General features: G+C 37.0%; 1 protein-coding gene across 1 annotated transcript in view; it reads left to right on the forward strand.

Annotated features, from left to right (window-relative positions):
- Window positions 1–22,746, forward strand: part of Hmgcr (3-hydroxy-3-methylglutaryl-CoA reductase) — a 29,735-nt gene extending 6,989 nt beyond the window's left edge. Inside the window, exons 2-20 of the mRNA XM_004875067.4 lie at window positions 4,759–4,946; window positions 5,433–5,544; window positions 5,829–5,916; window positions 6,945–7,029; window positions 8,448–8,553; window positions 11,808–11,914; window positions 12,022–12,138; window positions 12,566–12,726; window positions 12,844–13,091; window positions 13,205–13,383; window positions 16,967–17,161; window positions 17,509–17,667; window positions 17,815–17,972; window positions 18,550–18,655; window positions 19,300–19,470; window positions 19,786–19,926; window positions 20,109–20,267; window positions 20,660–20,814; window positions 20,986–22,746. Coding sequence (XP_004875124.2) covers window positions 4,782–4,946; window positions 5,433–5,544; window positions 5,829–5,916; window positions 6,945–7,029; window positions 8,448–8,553; window positions 11,808–11,914; window positions 12,022–12,138; window positions 12,566–12,726; window positions 12,844–13,091; window positions 13,205–13,383; window positions 16,967–17,161; window positions 17,509–17,667; window positions 17,815–17,972; window positions 18,550–18,655; window positions 19,300–19,470; window positions 19,786–19,926; window positions 20,109–20,267; window positions 20,660–20,814; window positions 20,986–21,040 — 2,667 coding nt within the window. The 5' untranslated portion in view covers window positions 4,759–4,781 and the 3' untranslated portion in view covers window positions 21,041–22,746. The remainder of the gene's footprint in view (window positions 1–4,758; window positions 4,947–5,432; window positions 5,545–5,828; window positions 5,917–6,944; window positions 7,030–8,447; window positions 8,554–11,807; window positions 11,915–12,021; window positions 12,139–12,565; window positions 12,727–12,843; window positions 13,092–13,204; window positions 13,384–16,966; window positions 17,162–17,508; window positions 17,668–17,814; window positions 17,973–18,549; window positions 18,656–19,299; window positions 19,471–19,785; window positions 19,927–20,108; window positions 20,268–20,659; window positions 20,815–20,985) is intronic.
- Window positions 22,747–22,984: the final 238 nt, after the last annotated feature.

Raw genomic sequence — 22,984 nt, forward strand, 5'->3', positions numbered from 1 at the left:
TCAAGTCTGTTTCTTTGCCAGTACCATGCTGTTTTTATCACAGTAGCTTTGTAGTAGAGTTGCAGGTTGGGGATTATGATACCCCCTGCCATGTCTCTGTTACCTAGAATTGCTTTTGCTATTCTGGGTCTCTTCTTGTTCCAGATGAATTTTTGGATTGTTTTCTTGAGGTCTATGAAGTATGCTGCTGGGATCTCAATTGGAATTGCATTAAATCTATATAGCAGTTTTGGAAGGATGGCCATTTTCACTCTATTAATCCCTCCTACCCAGGAGCAGGGGATGTCTTTCCATTTTCTGATATCATCTTCAATCTCTCTTTTCAGAGTGCCATAGTTTTCAGAGAAGAGGTCTTTAATTTCTTTTGTTAGGATGATTCCTAGGTATTTCAGGTTTTTGGATGCTATTGTGAAAGGAATTATTTGCTCTATTTCTCTCTCAGTGAGTCTATTGTTTGTGTAGAGGAAAGGTATTGATTTTTGTGTGTTGACCTTGTAACCAGCTACTTGACTGAATTTGGTTATTAAGTCTAGAAGACTTTTGGTGGAGTTCTTGGGGTCTTCTATATAGAGTATCATGTCATCTGCAAATAATGACAATTTGACTTCTTCATTTCCTATCTTTATTCCTTTTATTTCTTTCTCTTGTCTAATTGCCATGGCTAATGTTTCCAGAACTATATTGAACAAGAGTGGTGATAGTGGACATCCTTGTCTTGTTCCTGATTGTAGTGTGAAGGATTTCAGTTTTTGACCATTTAGTATGATATTGGCTGTTGGTTTTTCGTAGATGGCTTCTATCAGTTTGAGGTAGAGACCATCTGTTCCAGTTTTTTGTAGGGTTTTTATCATAAATGCATGTTGGATTTTGTCAGATGCTTTTTCTGCGTCTATGGAGATAATCATATGGTTTTTGTCCTTGGTTCTATTGATATAGTGTATTACATTGATTGATTTTCGTATATTGTACCATCCCTGAATCCTTGGGATGAATCCCACTTGATCAGGGTGTATGATCTTCTTGATGATCTTCTGCATTCTGTTTGCCATTATCTTATTAAGGATTTTTGCATCTATGTTCATTAGTGAGATTGGCCTATAGTTCTCTTTTTCAGTTGGGTCTTTCTCTGCTTTGGGGATCAAGGTGATGCTTGCTTCCAGGAATGAATTTGGGAGTATTGCTTCCCTTTCACTTTCATTGAAGAGTTTAAACAGTAGTGGCAGCAGTTCCTCTCTAAATGTCTTGTAGAATTCAGCAGTGAAGCCATCAGGGCCCGGGCTTTTCTTAGTTGTTATTACATTTTCAATTTCATTGGTTGATATTGGGTTGTTCAGAATTTTTAGGTCTTCTTCGTTCAACTTTGGTAATTCATATGTATCTAGGAATCTGTCCATTTGTTCTGTGTTGTCCATCTTATTGGCGTATAGGTTCTGGAAGTAGGTATTGATGATCCTCTGGATTTCTGCTGGGTCTGTTGTAATTTCACCCTTTTCATTCCTAATTGCATGGGTTTGGGCCTTTTCTTTCCTTTTTCTGATAAGGTTGGCTAAGGGTTTGTCAATTTTGTTGATTCTTTTGAAGAACCAACTCTTGGCTTCATTGATTTTTTGTATCATTCTCTTGGTCTCCATTGCATTGATTTCTCCTCTGATCTTTATAATTTCCTCCCTTATATGAGCTTTGGGGTTGTCCTGTTCTTCTTTTTCTAGAAGCTTGAGGTTTAGCATCAGGTTGTTTAATTGGGCTCGTTCTGTTTTCCTAATACGCATATTCACTGCTATGAATTTCCCTCGTAAGACTGCTTTCATTGCGTCCCATAGATTCTGATATGTTGTATTGTCATTGTCATTGAATTGAAGGAACTGTCTGATTTCTTCTTTAATTTCCTGTGACTCATTGGTTATTCAGAAGTGTGTTGTTCATTTTCCACGTGTTTATGAAATTTTTTGAGTTTCTTTTGCTATGGATCTCCAATTTCATTGCACTATGGTCTGATAATATACAGGGGATAACTTCAGTTCCTTTGCACTTACTTAAACATGTTCTATGTGTGAGTATGTGGTCTATTTTGGAGAATGACCCATGTGCAGCTGAGAAGAACGTGTATTCTGATTTTGTGGGATGGAAGACTCTGTAAACATCTGTTAAGTTCATTTGTTCAAGAGTTTGATTGAGTTCTAGTATTTCATTACTTATTTTTAGTCTAGTTGATCTATCTATTTGTGACAGTGGGGTGTTGAGGTCCCCCACTCCAATTGTATTAGTGCATATATGACTTTTCATGTCCATTAGTATTTGTTTTATATATTTGGGTGCACTATTGTTTGGTGCATAGATATTTATGATTGTCACCTCTTCCTCTTGGATTCTTCCCTTTACAAGGATGTAGTGTCCTTCTTCATCTCTCTTAATTAGTGTTGGTTTGAAATCTACTTGATCTGTCATGAGGATAGCTACTCCTGCTTTTTTTTGTGTTCCTGTCGCATGGAGTATTGTTGTCCACCCTTTAACTTTCAGTCTATGAGTTTCCTTTTGAATTAAGTGTGTTTCTTGTATGCAGCATATTGTTGGATTTTGCTTCTTGACCCATTCTGCCAGTCTATTTCTTTTGATTGGTGAATTGAGACCATTAACGTTGATGGTTATAACTGAAACGTATTGACTTGTCATTGCCATGGCTTTTTCTTTTTGTTGGGTTCTCCCCCTTTACATTTAATTTCTTGTCATGCCAGATGGGTTCATTCTGCTTTGCTTCCTGGGGTTGTGATCCTCAATGTCTGTTCCTCGGCTATTGTGTAAAATTCTTTGGAGTGCTGGTTTGGTATTCATGAAGTTCCTAAGGTGCTCTTTGTCATGAAAGTATCTTATTTCTCCATCCATTTTGAAAGATAGTTTTGCAGGGTACATCAATCTGGGTTGGAGGCTGTTTTCTTTTAGGGCTTGGAATATGTCACTCCAAGCTCTTCTTGCCTTGATGGTTTGTGTTGAGAAGTCTGCTGTGATTCAAATGGGCTTTCCTTTGTATGTGATTTGTTTCTTTTCTCTGACTGCTTGGAGAACTTTGTTCTTCTGTTGTGTTTCTGGAATCTTAACAATTATATGTCTATGTGTAGATTTTTTTTTATCAAGGCTATTTGGAGTCCTATATGCCTCACTTATCTGTATGTCAAGCTCTTTTCCCCTGCTTGGGAAGTTTTCTGCCAATATTTCTGTGAAGAGATTTTTTATGTCATCTGCACTCTCTCCTGTTTCTTCATTGAGCCCAATTAGTCATATGTTATTCTTCTTTGCATCATCTAGCAGCTGCTGGATTGATTTCTCATGTTCCCTTATAATTTTGAAGCAATTTTTCTTTTCCTGGTCACTAATTGCAATCTTATCTTCTATAGTTGAAATTCTGTGCTCACATTGGCTCATTCTGCTGTGTAGACTTTCAATGGAGTTTTTCATGTCCTGGAAATCTATTTGCATCTGTTTTATGGATTCCATTTGTTTCTTATGTTGGGATTCCATCATGTTCCTCAGCTCCTCTCTAGATTTATTAATCATGTCTTGCACTAGGGGCACAATTTCTCCTGTTATCTGAGAAATTATTTCTGATTTCATTTTTTCCAGATCCCCTTTTGTTGCCAGTTCAGTGGATCCAGATGGTTGAGTATCAGAGTGTTCCATCTCATTTCCCTTTGAGGTTGCTGTAGGTGATCTGGAAGTCTGGTTTTGAGACTTATTTACATGTTTTCTCCTTTTGACTGGTGGGGGTGGGCTGTTAGCGCCTGCACGGATTACCTTCTCTGAGCTGGGTGAGGTGGGACAGGGGCTGGGAGCAGCGGTAGGGATGGTGACCCAAAAGCCCTTTCCTGTGGGCTGGGAGCAGTGGGAGGGATGGTGGCTCAGAAGCCCCTCACTCTGGGCCAGGAGCGGTGGGAGGGATGGTGGCCAGGAAGCCCCTTCCTCTGGGCCAGGAGCAGCAAGACAGAAGGTGGCCCAAAAGCCCTTTCCTCTGGGCTGGGAGCAGCGGGAGGGATGGTGACCGGGAAGCCCCTTCCTCTGGACCAGGAGCAGTGGGACAATGGCTCAGGAGCCCCTACCTCTGGGCCGGGAACAGCGGGACTCAGTACCTTGGTCTGGTGGTCTAGTGTCCTCTGTATCTTTGTAGTGTGGAACCAGGTGGCTGCCTGTCTGCAGTGGGGTGATTCAGTGTCTTCCGGGTGACTCAGGACCTCCGGTAGGGCATGCACAGACCTTCCTGTGTGCAGCGGGCTGATTCAGCATGTTCTGTGCGACTCAGGACCTCGGTAGGGCATGGGCAGACCTGCCTGTCTGCAGCGGGGTAATTGGGCATCCTGACTATTTTTGGTTTAAAATAAAAGGTTTTCTTGTCTTCCAAAAAAAAAAAAAAAAAATCTCCATATTTGTTTCTCACTTTTTGTTTTCAGCTTTATTGCCCCCCTCCTTGGCCCAAATAGTGAAAAGGGCTGAGATACTTGTTTGGTATATTGCAAATCCTTGGATCCATAAGTTTTTAGGAAACGTGAATAGTAAAGGATTTAAGGGTTTGAGTAAGGAAGTATGAGAGTTCTTTTAATTTACTTTTATAATTATTTCCCCAAATTATAAAGAACACTATGAAATGGTTGGGTAAAGGACACTGTGTTTACAAAGCAGGGCTGATATATAGCACACTTTTGCCTAAACCTTTTTCTTAAAAGCCCAGTGAGTGAGCTGGACACTGAGTGTTCGCACTTGATATTCCTCCAGGACCCACAGCTTCCACACCTGCAATGCTGTCAAGACTCTTCTGCATGCATGGCCTCTTTGTGGCCTCCCACCCCTGGGAAGTCATCGTGGGGACAGTCACACTGACCATCTGCATGATGTCCATGAACATGTTCACTGGTGACAACAAGGTCTGTGGCTGGAATTATGAATGTCCAAAATTTGAAGAGGTTAGTAAATTTAATTTGGTACTGACTAAATTTACATTTTCTATTTCTAAAGAAAATAGAAAATGTCTCCTTTTAGAGACTATAACTAAAAAGCCATAATTTTTATTTTAGTATTCATGAGCCTTCCTCAAATTTGCATCTATTTGCATGATATAGAATGTACTGGAAATATTTTTGAGAAGTATTCTCAAAATTGACTTTACTTGAGAAATACAGCTTTTATAAGTGACTACAGTGAAAACTTACTATGATAAATTGACTTGTTTGGTATTTTGATACTTACAGTCTCATGATAATATGTAAACTAATGACACATGTAAAATTCTTCCTTTTTTTTGGTACTGGGGATCAAACTCAGGACCTTGGCGCTTGTGAGGCAGGTGCGGTGCCACTGAGCTAAATCCTCGGCCTCAAAATTCTTACTTTTGATTGCTTATTTTAAAAGTCAGAGCTATTAAGAGTTTTCTTTTCTCTCTTTTGCAATAGGAAGTTTTGAGCAGTGACATCATAATTCTAACAATAACACGATGCATAGCAATCCTGTATATTTACTTCCAGTTCCAGAATTTACGTCAACTTGGATCAAAATATATTTTGGGTAATGCTTCCATATATTTAACTTTGTATGCCATCTTATTTTTGATTTGCTATGGAAATAAATCTACCTGTTCAAATGATGTGTTTGGAAATATGTGTATTGCTGAAAGCATGTTAAATGCATTCAGTAGTTTCCATTCTCATTACTGAGAATTAGATGTTCTAAAATTTGAGACCTAAGTAATCTGGAGAAAAAGATTTTTTTAATCTCAAAATCTTATGTAAGACTAAATGTTATTTTTTTAAAAAGTATAGATTTTTCATTGTTGAATTTTGTCATTTCAGGTATTGCTGGTCTCTTCACAATTTTCTCAAGTTTTGTGTTTAGTACAGTTGTCATTCACTTCTTAGATAAAGAGTTGACAGGCTTAAAGTGAGTATTTAACACGTAAATGTACTTTCTTTAAAAAAGATATTTTAAAGAACTTTTATTCCTTATGCTGGAAAAGTACATTTTTAAAAGTTGAGAAAATATGGGAAAACTTTTCATGTAGTCTTATTGTTAGCTAATTTTAATAACAAACATTTTGGTACATATCCTTTCCCACTTGTTTTTACACTTAAATTTTCTGAGATCATATGTGCTGTTTTATAATTTCTTTATGTCTAGTACATAGTCGATCAACATCTTTCTGCGTCTGTAATGTTGAACTAAATGTTAACAGTGGCTGTATAATTCTCTGTGAATATTTTGTAGTTTATTAATCCTCTGTTGTTGGACACTTTTCTTCGTTAATAACACTGATTAATAGGGCCGGGGATTTAGCTCAGTGGTTCCAGTGCCTGCCTCCCAAGGGCAAGGTCCCAAGTTCGATCCCTGGTACCAAAAAAAAAACAACCAAAAAAACACTGATAACTTATCTTTGTATCTATTTCTTGTTCTATTCATAGTATCTTTATCAGTATATCCTTAGGATATATTTCTAGGAGTAGGGTAGTGGTTTTGCTTTTTAAGAACCTTGCGTTTGGTGGGGGAGGTATCTATTTTAGTGTTACTGTTGCTGATTTACTCTCCAGAAAGTTTGTTCAGTTTATCCTTGTTCATGTATTGATTAATAAACAAGATTTTTGTATGTTTTTGAATTCAAGATTTCTTTTATCAGGTACTGTATTTTCCTGTGAAGTTGCCAAACTGAAATGTCCATTTTAACATTAAAAGTATTTTATTTATTTATTTATTTTTATTATTTATTTTTTTGGTACTGGGGGATTGAACTCGGGACCTTGCGCTTGCAAGGCAGGCACCAGAACCACTGAGCTAAATCCTGATCCCTTATTAAAAGTATTTTTAAGAAACATAACAGGATCATAAAAGTAAGGGCGAAAGTTTTGTTTTAAAAAGGATTTTTTAAACCATATTTTCCTCTGTTAAATGTACCCAATCATCTCATTTGTTTCCAGTGAAGCATTGCCCTTTTTCCTGCTTTTGATTGACCTCTCCAGAGCCAGCGCATTAGCCAAGTTTGCCCTAAGTTCAAATTCACAGGTGAGTGCTACTTTGAAGTCAGGATTGTGAATAGTACTCCTTTTTTCATTTTATTTACATCAGTGGGAAGGACTAATAGAGTTCTTCATAACTCAAGATTCAGGGAGTGCCCATAATTAAGTTTAATTCTCAAGTCCTAAGACTCAGTCTGCTTAAGTGCCCCGGGAATAGTCCCATTTATCTAACAACTCAAATTTAATACTATACAACTAGAATTTTGAATATTCCCCTATTTTCATTTTTCAGAGTTTTCAGAAATAGTAGTGAAATGACTTGGTTACTAAGAGTACCTAGTAAAACACAGAGAGCAGGATAGTATTTAATGAGATCTAAGCCTCAGGGTAGTTTCATTTTTAAACCCCTTAATTAACACTAGCATTTTGTTAAGTTTCATCTTAATGTTCATTAGTCACTTTTAAAAACCCAACATTATTTACCAATTTTGCATCAGAGGAACTTGAATAACTTGTATGGAACTAGAGGTGTTGTATAGTGGTCAACCACTTACCTGACAAGCACTAGCCCCTGTGTTTGATCTCCAGCACAGGAAAGAAAAAGACCCCTTCATGTTTCTGCCATGATTATATACTTGATGAATGTTTATGACCACTGAGAATGTGGACAAGGAGGTGATACAGGTTTTATCACAGTGACATGACCTCATAAAAATTGCAACTAAGAGCTTCTGTCAGTGATAGCCAAATTACACACTGTTGTAAGATTTAATTATGTAGCATTTAAAAGATAGGATTAAGTACTAACTCAAAGAAATATTCCCTAGCAATGTATCATTCATTGGTAAGGGAAGTAGACTACTCTGAGTCTGGTTTTTTTTTTTTTCTCTTTTGTGGTGCCAGGGATCCAACTCAGTTCCCTGTGCTTCCAAGGAAGGTGGCGGAACCACTGAGCTAAATCCCCAGCCTGTGTGTCTTTTTTTGTTTGATCCTCTATGCTTTTTGTCTTGAACATGTTAGTTTTATTGTATTGTATATTTTTTTCTTTGAATAGTAAACTAGATTTTAGTGTTGAGTCTTAAGATGTGCGCACACTCCTTTTTTTTGGAATACTATGAACTGAACTCAAAGCCTTTGCAATGAACTACATCTTCAGCCCTTTTTAATTTTGAGACAAGGTCTTGATAAATTGCCAAAGCTGGGCTTAAACTTGAGATACTCCTGCCTCAGCCTCCCATAGTTCTGGGATTACAGGTGTACTCACTATGCCCAGCTTTATTTTTTATTTTGAGACAGGATCTCACTAAGTTGTTAAGTTGCCCAGGCTGGGCTTGAACTTTAGATCCTCCTGGCTCACCATCTGAGTGTGGGGATTGCAGGCCTGCTCCGTCATACCACGTTGTCTAATATTTTTTAAAGTTACATGTGCCTTGCCCTCATTGACATGTTTCCTCTGTGTTTTAGGATGAAGTCAGGGAAAACATTGCTCGTGGAATGGCCATTTTAGGTCCCACATTCACCCTCGATGCTCTTGTGGAATGTCTTGTCATTGGAGTTGGTACCATGTCAGGTTTGTAAGCAGCATCTGACACATTTTAAAATAAGTATTTTACTAAAGAAGAAAAAGAACGTCTTGCATTATTTATTCTTAAATCTGATTTTTATATTACTCTTAACTACTTAAAATTTGATGAGTATGTGTATATCTGACCATGTGTCTCTTATGAAAATGTAGTAAGGTTACTGGCTTATTCTTTTTTAGTGGGGATCGAACTCAGGACCTTGCGTTTGCAAGGCAGGTGGTGGGAACAACTGACCTTAACCCCTGGCCTGGTTACTGGTTTATTCTTTACTCGTATTATCTTATCTTTCTGTGTTCTACTTTGTGGTAATTTTGGGGTTTTGTGTCTTTTTAACAAAGGTTGTATTCCAAGGCAAATCTAAAATACAGTCCAGCCCTTCCAGCCCTTGCTGTTGTCTGAACTAGATTAATGGCTGGGTTCCATGTGTTTTAATTATCAAGTAGGAGATAGCACCAAAATCAGGAATTGGATAGATTTAAGTTAGATATCCACCTAAGAAAGAAGGTAGTTGGGGAGATTGAATCAGATAGTAAACAGTGCATCTTAAGTACCCAGCATTAGCCTCAACACACATTCCCTTATTGGATAGTAGAGTATTAGATATTAAATATCACACATAGGACTTCATCACACAGGACTTCATCATACAGAATAAAAATTATGGGCTGGGATGGAAATTTACCAGAATGGATATATCCCACTATTGTTGAGGTTTTCTAATTATTAAGACTAGACTATATGGCTTCTCAGGAAGACCATAGTTAGTTAACTACTGTTCTAGTTTATTTCCCAATAATCTTATTCATTCAGAAATAAAGTATCCTTTTTTTTTTGGTATGGGGGGATCAAACTTGGGACCTTGTGCTTGTAAGGCAGGTGGTGGAACCACTGAGCTGAATCCCTGGCCCAGTAAAGTAGCTTTTAAGGCAGGAGTTGATTGTTTCTTCACTGGCTAATGTGTTAAATACATAATGTTTCGTCTAAATTTCTGATGGTAAATTATTATTATTTAATTATTCTATCATTCAATAGATTTTATTTAGCAAAGAAAATATTTTTTTGAGCCAGGTGTGGTGACACACTCCTGTAATTCCAGCACTCCAGAAGCTGAGGCAGGAGAATTGCTATAAGTTCGAGGCCAGCCTGGGCTATATAGCGAGTTCGAGTCTAGCTTGAACTACACAATGAGACTGTGTCTCAAAAAAACAAAAACAGAAAGAAAAAAAAATACTTTTTTGAATTTGTTTTAGAAATGCACATACCTGGTGTTGAGGTATGGTTGCATAGTAGAACACAAAGATTCAATCTCTAGCATTAAAATTTTTAGAAGAAGGAATAAAGAATTTACGTGACTAAAAATACACTTTTTGTTTTATTTTTTGTACTGGGCATTGGACCCAGGTCCTTCACAGTGAGCTACAGCCATGTCCCTTTATTTTACTTTATTTTTGTTTTTTGAGATAAGGTCTTGCTAAGTTGCCCAGGTTGGGCTCTAACTTGTAATCTTCCTGTCTCAGCCTCCCAGAGTGCTGGAATTACAGGCGGAGGACACCATAGCCTGATAAGTAGGATTTGACAAAACTTTGTAATCACTACTACAATCAAGTAAAATGTTGCTCAAATGAAAATATACCTATGTGATTTTCTTCAAACAAAAGAATATATGAGAAGATGAAGATTAAGTAGGAAGTCATAGCAGGTCATGAAACCAAGGTTTATTCATTTGAAAGTGATGGCAGGATGTAGTAGGATTATGAGTTTTGTCATGACATATGTGGTCTGAGAGATGGACAAAGGAAATTAATTAGTTTTTTTCAAAAGCTAGAGATCTTGAAAACTACACAGAAATTAAGAATTTGGCTTAGGACAGAAAAGGACAGATTGAACACATATGAAATAGGAAAACTCAGGTCCTTATGCATGCTGAGCAAGCAACCTACCACTGAGCTATACTTCCAACCCTGTTAGTAACCCTGAGAAAAAGCCATTATGAAAAGAAAGCCCCACTTAGAGCTCTGGCTCTGTGATACAATGCATGCTGATTATGCGTTAGGCCTTGAGAGAGAGAGAGAAGCTGTTGCTTTTTAGAATCATATGAATCAGTCCTCTGTCTTAGGGTAGTAAAAGTAGTACAGACAGACTTACTTTTGGACAGTAAGGAATATCTAGAATACATACTGTAACAACAGAAGGCATTGTGTATGGAGAGAAATAGTTTGTAAAAGGGTGAAGTATGGTTTTGATAATCTTGAATTTGAAAGGTTTATATTCAGCTACTGTTTTAATAGGTTGGTTCATAATGCTTTTGTTGTTTTATAGTCTCAAATTTTTACATTTGAGACTGACTTCGAATTTTGAAAAGGTGGTAATGAGTGCTTTTGTTCTGTTCTATTAAGTGGTCTCTTACCATTAGAAAATAAAATATACTTTGTTTTTAATACTAACTTCTTTTAGCAGTTTTTATTAGAAAAGGGAATAATTTTTATTTATATTGCAAAACATTTTGATTTTGAGTGATGTGAGAAATGTATATAAAGTCTTTTCCAATCTCTATAACTTTTACTTTCTATTTGAGATTACCAAATGATGTTTTAGATATTTTGTAGGGAAATGTTTGTTAATTTTCAGTGTTGAATTATTTTGTATTCTGTCATCTTTCCAAACAAATCAGTGAAGTAACCAAAATAATTATAAGAACATCAGTAAGCCTTACAGAGATTATATGGAAGTTAGAATTTAGTGGTACACAAGAAATACTTACATTGATACTGTACCAGGAATGGCATAGCTGGCAGTAAGTTCTATAAAAAGTCCTTGATTCAGAGGTGAATTGCTTAAGACAATAGTATAAATTGAAGGAGCATACATTCCTCCAGTAAAATACTTGGTCCCCTCTACACTTGTCTTCAAATAAGACACTTCCTTTTGACTAAAGCAAATTGCAAATAGTTCTTTATCAGATGCGTATTAAACACTACCTCTGTGCCTGACGCCATGTTGTTGGGAGACATGGAGAAGACAGTTATTGTCCCTTAAGGGACTAAGAGTTCCATAGTTACTTCTGTTTGGTAGGCCTTGACATCAGCTTTGAGCTGCTAATTCTGATTTCTGTAGGTGGTAAAGAGCTTAATGTAGTGATATTTTCATGTGTTTGTTCACTGGCAGGAAGTCCTTGTGGTATATGCAGCTTCAAAAATCCACATGCTTTGCTAGTTACACATTGATTTTTTTCTCTACTCAGGGGTACGTCAACTCGAAATCATGTGCTGCTTTGGGTGCATGTCAGTTCTTGCCAACTACTTCGTATTTATGACTTTTTTCCCAGCTTGTGTGTCCTTGGTATTGGAGGTAAGAACAATTCTTACTTGCAGAATTGGTAAAAGAATATTGATTGTTACATCAGTTTACCCAAACAAAATGAGTACCTTCTAATGTAACACTGACATACTTTGCAGCTTTCTCGGGAAAGCCGTGAGGGTCGTCCAATTTGGCAGCTCAGCCATTTTGCTCGAGTTTTAGAAGAAGAAGAAAATAAACCAAATCCTGTAACTCAGAGGGTCAAGATGATTATGGTAATGAGAAAGGTTTTTTTTTTTTCCTCCTTCAGTATCCTTGATCTGAATATTATTCTTTTAATTTTGGGATTTTCTTCTTTTGCTTCCTGTGTTTGTATATATAAAATTTGACTTTTAATGATATTTCATTGTCTTGCCTTTTCTTAACTTAGTTCTTTACTTGTTTAAGTATCCTGGTCATTATTAGTCTTTCTACCCTAAACAGATTTTTCAGGTTCGTCTACCTATCTTTGAAACCTGTTTTTCAGGATGTTTCTATAGTAACGGGGTCACTACTTTATTTAGTCACATGGCAAGCCTGCAGGCTTTCTTATGGCAAGAGAAGGCCATGTGTAGCTGTCTAGTTGTTAAAGATGGGAAATTTAGGTTCTCAGAGAATATATAAGTGAGGTAGAGGATGTATAATTTTTCTGTTTTATTTCAGTCATTAGGCTTGGTCCTTGTTCATGCTCACAGTCGCTGGATAGCTGATTCTTCGCCTCAAAACAGTACTACAGAACAGTCTAAGGTTTCTTTAGGACTGGATGAAAATGTGTCCAAGAGAATTGAACCAAGTGTTTCCCTCTGGCAGTTTTATCTCTCCAAGTAAGTTAACTGAAATCTACTGTGTTGCTTATTAATCACAGTATTCTATGCTACTATAAGTTTAGATTGTACCTTTTCTACTGCTAAATAATAACATCTTTGCTTTCTTTTATTTAGAATGATCAGCATGGATATTGAGCAAGTTATTACCCTAAGTTTAGCTCTCCTTCTGGCTGTCAAGTACATTTTCTTTGAACAAGCAGAGACAGAATCTACACTTTCATTAAAAAATCCTATCACATCTCCTGTGGTGACCCAAAAGAAAGTCCCTGACAATTGTTGTAGACGTGAACCTATGCTTGTCAGAAACAACCAGAAATTCCAGGCAGTTGAAGAAGAAACAGGGATAAACCAAGAAAGAAAAGGTAATATCTTACTCTCTTTCAGTGCTTTTATTGGTGACTTTTGTCATAAAGTAGAGTCTACTTAAAATTTGTGTTTGGTGTTTTTGATATTTTTTCGATCTCTTCAACAACAGTTGAAGTTATAAAACCCTTAGTGGCTGAAACCGACACCTCAAACAGAGCTACATTTATTGTTGGTGGCCCCTGCTCGCCTGATACTCCATCAGACCTGGTGACACAGGAGCCTAAAATTCAACTTCCCACAGACCCTCGGCCTGCTGAAGAATGTTTGCAGATACTTGGGAATGCAGAGGTAAGGAGAGTGTGGATTCAAGGTTGGAATTGTTCTTTAAAAGAATTGTTCTTTTTTATTAAAGGAAGGAAAAACTACTGAGTCCTATTCAGTTCTAGGTACTGTTACATGGTGTACAGATGCTCTGTGTTCCCTACAGCCTTGTGAGGCAGGTGGAATTATCTCCATTTTTCAGATGAGAAACCCAAAGCTTGAGAGATGGTAAAGTTAGAAGCATGGTACAAGATTTTCTGATTCCAGAGACAAAACCTGAAAGTTTATCATAGTTTCCAATACAGCTAAGCAACCATTATATTCTCACAAAATGTCTTAAGGCCTCAGAAGTGTTTATACAAGTAAACTTCAAAGGTATAAGAAAGGTTTTTTTGCTTTTAAAAAATTTAAATTATTAGTTTAATTTTATTACTTGTTGCAGAACTGGGGATTGAACTTGGGGTCTCACACATGCTAGACAAGTGTTCTTACCAGTCTTTTTTATAAATGTTATTTTGAAACAGGGTCTCACTCAGGCTGGCCTTGAATTTTGGATCCTCCTTCCTCAGTCTCCTGAGTTAACTAGGACTAGAGGCGTGTCTCACCACACCTAGTGAAAATTTTTGTTTTGTTTTATAAGTTTAAACTCATGATGAAGGTGGCTTTCTTTCCTGAGATTTGGACAGGGTGTTCTGCTTCCATGACTGTATGGGTCCATTCATGCTTTAACACAGATATCGTGTACCATCCATATCTGGTTATTCCTCCCAACCCCACTCCCTTTTTTTGCCATGGTGGGGATTGGACTCAGGATCTTGAACATGCTAGGCAAGTACTCTACCACTGAGCCATCTCTTTAACCCACTCTTTTGCTGAAAAAATTTTTTTTTCATATTTCTTGGCAAGGTGTACCCTTTTCTCCCAGCTTTATAAGGTATATTTGACAAGATTATATATATTTAGGATGTACAACTTGGTTATTTTGATATACCTATATGTTGTCAGTAATCACCACAGTTAAGCTAATTAATATATTTCTTACCTCACATTGTTACTCTTTCCTTCCTTGTGAGAACGTTAAGATCTACCTTCTTAGCAGCTTTCTAGCTCACATCGTGTATGGTAACTTTTTTCACTATTAGGTCTCCACACCTTATTTATCCTACATAACCAAAACTTTGTATCTGTTCCAACCTTTCATTTCCTTTGCCCCCAGCTGCTAGCAATCATTCTACTCTACTTTATGTATTTTTCTGTTTTAGATTCACATATAAATGAGATCAAGCATTCTTAGTTTTTCTGAGGTTAATTTGTATATGTGCATAAGAGGTGTGTTTGTTTGTATACGTGTACCAAGACTTACAGGGTGGGTGTTAGAATTATAATTACAGATTTTTTTCCTGTGAACCTGAGTTGGAAATTTTAATGTTTTGACCGTGTTTAGTTTTTATAAATTTTTATGAAGACTTTGCTTTCATTTTATTATTTCTGCTCAAATCATCTCCCTCTTTAACATGTTCACAACGGTGCTATAGTTCGTCTCACTCCTGAGCCAGTGGTGGTACATGAATGGCTGTCCCATCTGGGCCATGGGACATGTGTTCAAAAAAATAAGGACCTTTCAGTTGTCCTTTTATGGTACTTGTGTTTAACTCTTTGAGATCTGCCTCCTCAACCCTAAACTTGTACACAAAAATGTTGATTGTATAACATTCACATTGAGTGTATTATATATTGTAATAACCTAAGCAAATAAATACTGGTTGTTTTTCATTGATCAAACCATGGGGACACTTCATTTTATTTCACAGATTGGATCCTAGGCATGCAGACAGCAGCCGCAAAGCAGAGTAGGGAAGCTGGACTGAGCTTGAGTCTTCTGCTCTGGGTACAGCTCTTTTCTTTATTGCCTCCCAAAATGAGCTGGTCCAGAGGGAGATTGAATATGTACTAGCTCAGTGTTAACATCTTTAAGCTTGGCATGTTCTTTTGCCATAAGCTTAACATTGTGATGCTTCAGACTTTGCTTTTTGTTTTCCATTTAATGGGGTTTGGTTTTGATGAAGGTTTGGTAGCTGAATGGTTCTGTATTTTTTAATAAGAATATTTGAAGTTTGAAACTTCCAACTTGACGAAAGTAGTATATTGATGGGTTAACTGCTAATTTATCTACTCAACATAAAAATGTTTTCGGGTTAGGCAAAATGCTATAAGCTTGAATGTGTTTTATCTGCATTATTTAATCATACGCTTTTGAATACAGGTCCCAACTCTGGGTTCCTATTGTTGTTATCTTGGCTACTTTCTCCTCCGGGTGATCATACCTGTAGAATAAATGTAAAACCTGCCTCTGTTCTTCTAAATAGAAGTGCTGGTTTCTCATCTGAAGCTCCCTGTACAGACTGCATTGTTAGTTTGCAGTTAGGCATTCCTGTTCATCATCTGTTTACATGACTATCTCTGCCACCCTCTTAGAAGGCTGAGTCTATCTCTTGAGACTGTTTAGGATTTAGCTGGTACTTGGCAAGTTTTAAAAGAAGAAAGAATTTGCCCTGGTAATACATATACCGTATAGTTAACGTTGATCATAATCAGATGAATATTAATGTGAAAGGTGAAAGACTGGCTTTCTTGTGATTATTGACAGATGAGCTGCCAATTTAGTGGAGATGAGTGATTGTATATGTGTGTGTTGCATCACAAGCATATTGAAGAGACAGCTAATAAACCAGGGGAAGATGTGAAGAGTTTATATCTAAGACCAAAGAGCTGATCTTCCAAATACATAAAAAGTTCTTACAAATTGATACCAAATTTTTACAGTCAACCTCATTTTAAGAGAAATGCAAGTAATGCTGGGTACTTGCGATATTTTTCTTTATCAGCTTGCCAATAATCCAGAAATTTAGTCACACTCTGTTAAGGTGGTGAGGAAAGGCATTTTCTTACATTGCGGTGAGAAGATAACTTACCAATATTTATTAAGATTAAGAGTTTTAAATTTTGTTGTTTTGGTACTGGGCATCAAACTCCTTGGTCCTTGCGCTTGTGCAGCAGGTGGCGAAACCACTGAGCTAACTCCCTGGCCCAAGAGTTTTAACTTTTATAAATTTACAAATTTATATACTCTGACTCAACAGATACTTGAATGTAGGTAGCGAAGAACTGGGCAGATGACAGGCATGGTTAGGAGGAAGGCTTTGTTATGCATCTTTTATATTTAGTTTTTTTGAACTGTATGAATACACTACCTGTTCAAAAATTTAAAATCAAACTTTATAAAAAATTTAATAGAATCTGAACAATAGCTGCAACATCAAACACACTTGACCCTTGCTAAGTCACATGGATTTTTCTTTTTACTGTATAATAATGCAAGTCTGTCTTTGTATTGTAAAATTACCATGATGGTTTTTATCGTATTATTTGGCATTATTTATATATTAAGTGAATTGTTTATTTTGCAGGGATATCTTTGTGTTAAAAACTACAGTAATATAGTAGAAAAGATCTGTGTATTTTCGTTTAGCATTCTGAACAATATGAAGAATAGTCCTTCAGGTCACTTCTGTGTCTGACCTCCCTCCTGTTTTCTTTTCCATTCCTTTAGAAAGGTGCAAAGTTCCTTAGTGATGCTGAAATCATCCAATTGGTTAATGCGAAGCACATCCCAGCTTATAAATTAGAGACTCTGATGGAAACCCATGAACGAGGTGTATCTATTCGCCGACAGTTACTTTCCAAAAAGCTTCCAGAGCCTTCCTCTTTGCAGTATTTACCTTACAGGGATTATAATTACTCCTTGGTATGTTATTGTTTCAGTTAGACAGTTTGCTTTGTAGCTTTTTAGTTTTTTTTCCTTGACTAGTTGTTTTAAATGTACAGTTATATAAAACATTTTCCTTTTTGAAGTATTTGTAATTTTGTATACCATTTATGATACAGGCCTTAGAAATTCAAATATTTTCCTGTTTTTATAGTCATTACTGAAATATATTAGCATTTGAACCACTTTAAAGAATAAATTAAATTTTTTATTGAAAAATATACTGAAGGATTAAGTTAGGAGCAAATTATTAAAGACAAAACTGAGATGAGTCACTGTATATTTGCAGTACAGATTTTCATTTGCTGCCTGACTTGATCTTGTAGGTGATGGGAGCTTGTTGTGAGAATGTTATTGGGTACATGCCCATCCCTGTTGGAGTGGCAGGACCTTTGTGCTTGGATGGAAAAGAATTTCAAGTTCCAATGGCAACAACAGAAGGTTGTCTTGTGGCCAGCACTAATAGAGGTTGCAGAGCAATCAGTGTAAGTTGGAATTTATCTGTTTTTTCATTTTAAAAATAAACCTGTGGCAAGGCACCCAGAACAGATTTGGATAAGAAAAAGGACACCTTTTGGGACAAGTAGAAGCATTTTCAGGATTAATAAGTGTTTCTGTAATAATCTGCGTAGCTTGGTGGAGGAGCCAGCAGCCGAGTCCTTGCGGACGGGATGACTCGTGGCCCAGTGGTGCGTCTTCCCCGTGCTTGTGACTCTGCAGAAGTGAAGGCCTGGCTTGAAACCCCTGAAGGGTTTGCAGTGATAAAGGAGGCCTTTGATAGCACCAGCAGGTGTGTGAGTGGGTTTATTTGTACATTTACATTTATTTCAAAACCACTGCCATTTTCTCTTATTGCTAAACATTATTTAATATATTGCCTGCTTGACATAACAACATAATCAAGCTTTGAATTCAGTCATTTAGAATGAGCAATACTTATGCTCAGTTAGGGGATGTTGATTCAAATCATTGCCTTCCTAGAGAAAACTAATACAAAATATGAGATAATAACTTTAATGATAATACCACTTTGTCTTTGGGGAGAACTGTCTTTGGAGAAAAGACTTGCTAAGGAGTATAGAAACATTAGTATAGCAGGTTTACTTTGAATGCAGAAGTTGAAATTAACAAGAATTGTAGTCATTGTATCAGGCTAGTGTTTGTTTTCATTTGGACTTTTTAAGCTTACTAAGAAATGACTGTCTTACAGCCCACCATCTTCAGCATCTAAGAATTAGCTGAATTGAAATAGTATCTCTCATATGTTGTTTTGTTGAAGAAGAAAATAAGTAATCTTGATGAGCTTTCTTGTAAGCATGAAGTAACTGAAAAGAGTGAAATAAAGTCTTTGCTTCTTTGGTTCACAGATTTGCACGTCTACAGAAACTTCACACCAGTATGGCTGGACGAAACCTTTATATCCGTTTCCAGTCTAAGACAGGGGATGCCATGGGGATGAACATGATTTCAAAGGTGAGCATGGATACAGTGTATCTGAAAAGAGATAAGTTGCAGAGTTACCAGTCTACACTTAGAAATGGTTAAGATGTTATATTTTATGTTACATGTATTTTACCACTATTAAAAATTGTTTTAAATTCCAGTAAATATGTTTTGGATTATTGAAGTGTGAGTTACTAGTTCAATTAGTTTGTTGGAAAGCATATTTATATTTTATGTAATATAAATCCAGTGATTCTTCATTAATAAGATTGACTTTGGCCATCTGCTTTTCTTTACAGACCTAAGTAACTAGGATTTCCAAATAACAGTTTAATTCCTAGAGGCTATTGCACATTGATTATGGGTTGAGTTACTCTGTAGCAACATATGAGTATTTCTTACATTCTTGTTGAGCATTTTAAACATTTTTATTTTTCTCTGCATTCTGTTTATCAGTGACTAAAAATAACTTGGTTTTCATACTTAGAAATACATCAGTAGTTTACCTAACTGAGAAGATAAGTCACAGGAATGTTTAAAAGAACAGCTGTTATGTGCTATGCTTCTCTGAAAAAGAATTATATTCACCCATATTTCATAAGTACACATAAATCCTTTGATCCATGCTTCATACATTCTAATGTGTTTTTTCCCCCACTTTGGCTTGTCAATAGGGCACCGAGAAAGCACTTTCAAAACTTCATGAATATTTCCCTGAAATGCAAATTCTAGCAGTGAGTGGTAACTATTGTACGGACAAGAAACCTGCTGCCATAAACTGGATCGAGGGAAGAGGGAAGACTGTTGTTTGTGAAGCTGTCATTCCAGCCAAGGTTGTCAGAGAAGTGAGTGACTGGATGAGTATCTTTGCTTTTAAATTTTGCAATCTTTAACTGGGTTAAACAAGTTAGAGGAAGGAATATTAGCACTTTAATAAAGTTAAATTAATGGGGTTATATTTTCCAATAAAGATGTGTATTTTATTGTACCTTGTCTGTCTGTGTGTGGTATGCACAGGAACAAACCTCATTGACACTCTTGTTATTGAGGACAGGGCTTACAGGAAGCCACATCTGACAGAGGCACAGAAAGGTAGATGTGGATACCACTCTCCTTAATCTGCTAGGGGAAGATGTAAAATGTCCACAACTGTTTTGTAGGTATTAAAAACGACTACGGAAGCGCTAATTGATGTGAACATTAATAAGAATCTGGTGGGCTCTGCCATGGCTGGGAGTATAGGGGGCTACAATGCCCATGCAGCCAACATTGTCACTGCTATCTACATTGCTTGTGGACAGGTGAGCTCTCCAGCCTGTTTTTTTTTTTTGGTACCGGGGATCAAACTCGGGAATTTGTACTTGCGAGGCAGATGGCGGAACCACTGAGCTAAATCCCTGGCCCCTCTCCAGCCTGTTTTTAAGTGAAGGACACATAGTCTCTTTGTGTGTGTGTATCTATATCTATTTTTTTTCTGCCCCAGGATGCAGCACAGAATGTTGGAAGTTCAAACTGTATTACTTTAATGGAAGCAAGTGGTCCAACAAATGAAGATTTGTACATTAGTTGCACCATGCCATCTGTAGAAATAGGAACTGTGGGCGGTGGGACCAGCCTCTTACCTCAGCAAGCCTGTCTACAGGTATGACTGACCAGGCATAGCCCAGTGATCAACCAGCTTGGACCCCCTGGGGTTCTCTCTCATTTGACAGTATATGCACCTCTCCATATTTACCTGGACTGTTGCTCTTTTGTTTCCTATGAGCCTAACCTAGCATGTCCACATAAGCGTAGCTTATTCAGGCAAGTGCTTGATAAATCAATAGTAGATGAAGAGAGCAAATAAATGTGCACTGCCAGTCAGCCTGTTGATCTTGTTACCTGTGGTATATGAATTGTCAGTCCTGACTGGCAAATCTTGGAAGTTTTCACTTCCAGTGGAGTTGGGTTGTATTTCGATGTCATTGTAGTTGTTTTGATTTGGGTAATCATTGCTCTTGACTTGAAGGGTGAATCTTTGTCTCTTGACCATAGATGCTAGGTGTCCAAGGAGCATGCATAGACAATCCTGGGGAAAATGCCCGGCAGCTTGCCCGAATAGTGTGTGGTACAGTAATGGCTGGGGAATTGTCACTGATGGCAGCATTGGCAGCAGGGCATCTTGTCAAAAGTCACATGATTCACAACAGGTAAGACTTAAACATGTTTTCCCTATACTTAAAAAAATGCAGTATAACAACAACAACAAAAAACACAAAAAAATGCAAGCATGAAAACTTAAATACACTACTCCTAAATTAAAATTTTGCATTCCTGTCCTTTGTTCATTTTTTTTTTTTTTTTTTTTTTTATGGCTATAGGTCAAAGATAAATTTACAAGACCTTCAAGGAACATGCACCAAGAAAGCATCTTGAATAGCCTGATAATTCTGAACAAACATGGGCATTGGGTTCTAAAGGACTAATATAAAATCTGAATTAAAAATCTCAATACAATGTCTCCTGGAAGATGAATAGATGTAATCAGCGAGACGACTGCTTGCATTTGGCTTTTTCAGAGAAGTTGGAGGTCTTTTCCATACAGATGGCTCAGATCTGAACACAGCTCAGTGTTGTACATGCTATGTTCTGTGGAAAGGTCTCAGTGTGGATTTCACACTGTAAAGCAGCACAGATGGTAATCTATGGTGCATTTCTGAAAGCAAATACAAGCTGGGGAAAAGGGGTTTTCTTTTAATGAAATAATGAAGTTCATGTGATCAGTGTGAGATTGTCCTTTGCCGCGCCTCTGAGGGGTTAAAAATGGATTTTAAAAATTATATTGTAGCCAGCAACTTCTAATTTTATAGTTAATTTAGGGTGAGTTATAGAAACTTTGTTTTAAGAGCCAAGTTTATTTTTTGTAAACTAATAATTCACTTGGTGCTGGTCTGTTTTGACTTTGGGATACTAACATTCTTCAGAGGAGACCTGGTTCTTCCAGGGAAGAATTTTATTCTCAAACTATAGAATAGTGGGCTAAGCAGTGTTGAATAGTTCTCTATCAAGAAGACAAATCACTGCATTCCTCTCTGTAGGCTGTTTGTTCAGACAGACCTCATGTCTAAATATAAATGTTTGTCTAGCTTGGCAGTAGCACGAGTTTTCAGCGTTAGGTTTTAAGAGAGTTTCATACTCTTTACTGAAGATAGCAGATCTCTTAATGTTGCTTATAAGTACAGTACTAGCAAGTCTGTAACCTCTTAGAACTCAAGAGGGTGGAAACACTGTTTTGAAAGGAAAATACCATTTCTCTAAGCCAACTTTAATCTCTTTAAAGACATTTTAATTTATTTGGTTGAAAAAATCTAGATAGTTTTTTAAAAAAACTATCAAATCTGTATATATTATAATAAAGCTTCTTATACTAGGAGCTTATTGAAAGTGTTCAAGAAGTAAAGAAAATCAACTTGTGTACTGATAAAACACTCTAGCTTGGGCTAGAAGTTCTTGATAATGTCCAGGAAACCCTGGCTTGCTCGCCAAGCCTAATGAAGGGAAAGTCAGCTTGGAGAGCCAATGACGGAACCACATGAATGGCCCTGGAGTCATGTGCCTTGATCCTGTGGCCAGGAGGTTGGTGACTGAATCAATCACATGGGGCTCTTTGATAGATACATAAAAGCTCTTAGCTTCCTCAGGGGATCAACAGAGTTATTGAATCTTAATTTTTTTTTTAATCTACGAGTTTTGTATAAATAATAACTCCTTATTTTGTATTATTCCATCTAATGCTTCAAGTTTTGGTCTTGGAAAGCTGATGTCTCATGTAGAAGATGGACTCTGAGAAACATTCCAGTCCTGCGGGCAGCATGGGAGCCTGAGTGATTATGACTGCAGTATTGTTGTGGAACAGTGACCTTTTCTGTTCTATATAAAGTTTAAATTGCTCCACTTGTGACTTTTCAGCTAGTGACTTCTTACTTGGAAGCAGCAGTGAAAAGTGTGTTGAGTATTCATTTTTGGTGACTGTAACCAATAATCCTCTTGCTGAATTAATGTTTTGTGCAATTACTAAATTGTATACTTTTTGTTATAGAGTACTTTGTTCCAGTTCCAGTAAATTATGAAAAGGAAGTTAATACTTAAAGTGTAAGCAGTAGCCTTTTTTGTTTGGCTTAATCCTAGGCCTGAGGCCTGAGGCTTGGAAGTTTTCAAATTCTGGCAGAGTTGTAATTTATAATTCCATAAGAAGGGTCACACAGTCATTTATCTAACTCTACAGTATTAATGGCAGGCTGGTGTATGTGCATTAAAATGATCTTTCTTCTCCTTAAAGGGTTTGATTAGGTTTAGTGTCTTAGCCAGACTACTGTGTAT

Source organism: Heterocephalus glaber, unplaced genomic scaffold, assembly GCF_053883595.1.
Source record: "Heterocephalus glaber isolate CG9 unplaced genomic scaffold, H.glaber_assembly_v1.0 deba00001788, whole genome shotgun sequence".
NCBI classification, from domain to species: domain Eukaryota; kingdom Metazoa; phylum Chordata; class Mammalia; order Rodentia; family Bathyergidae; genus Heterocephalus; species Heterocephalus glaber.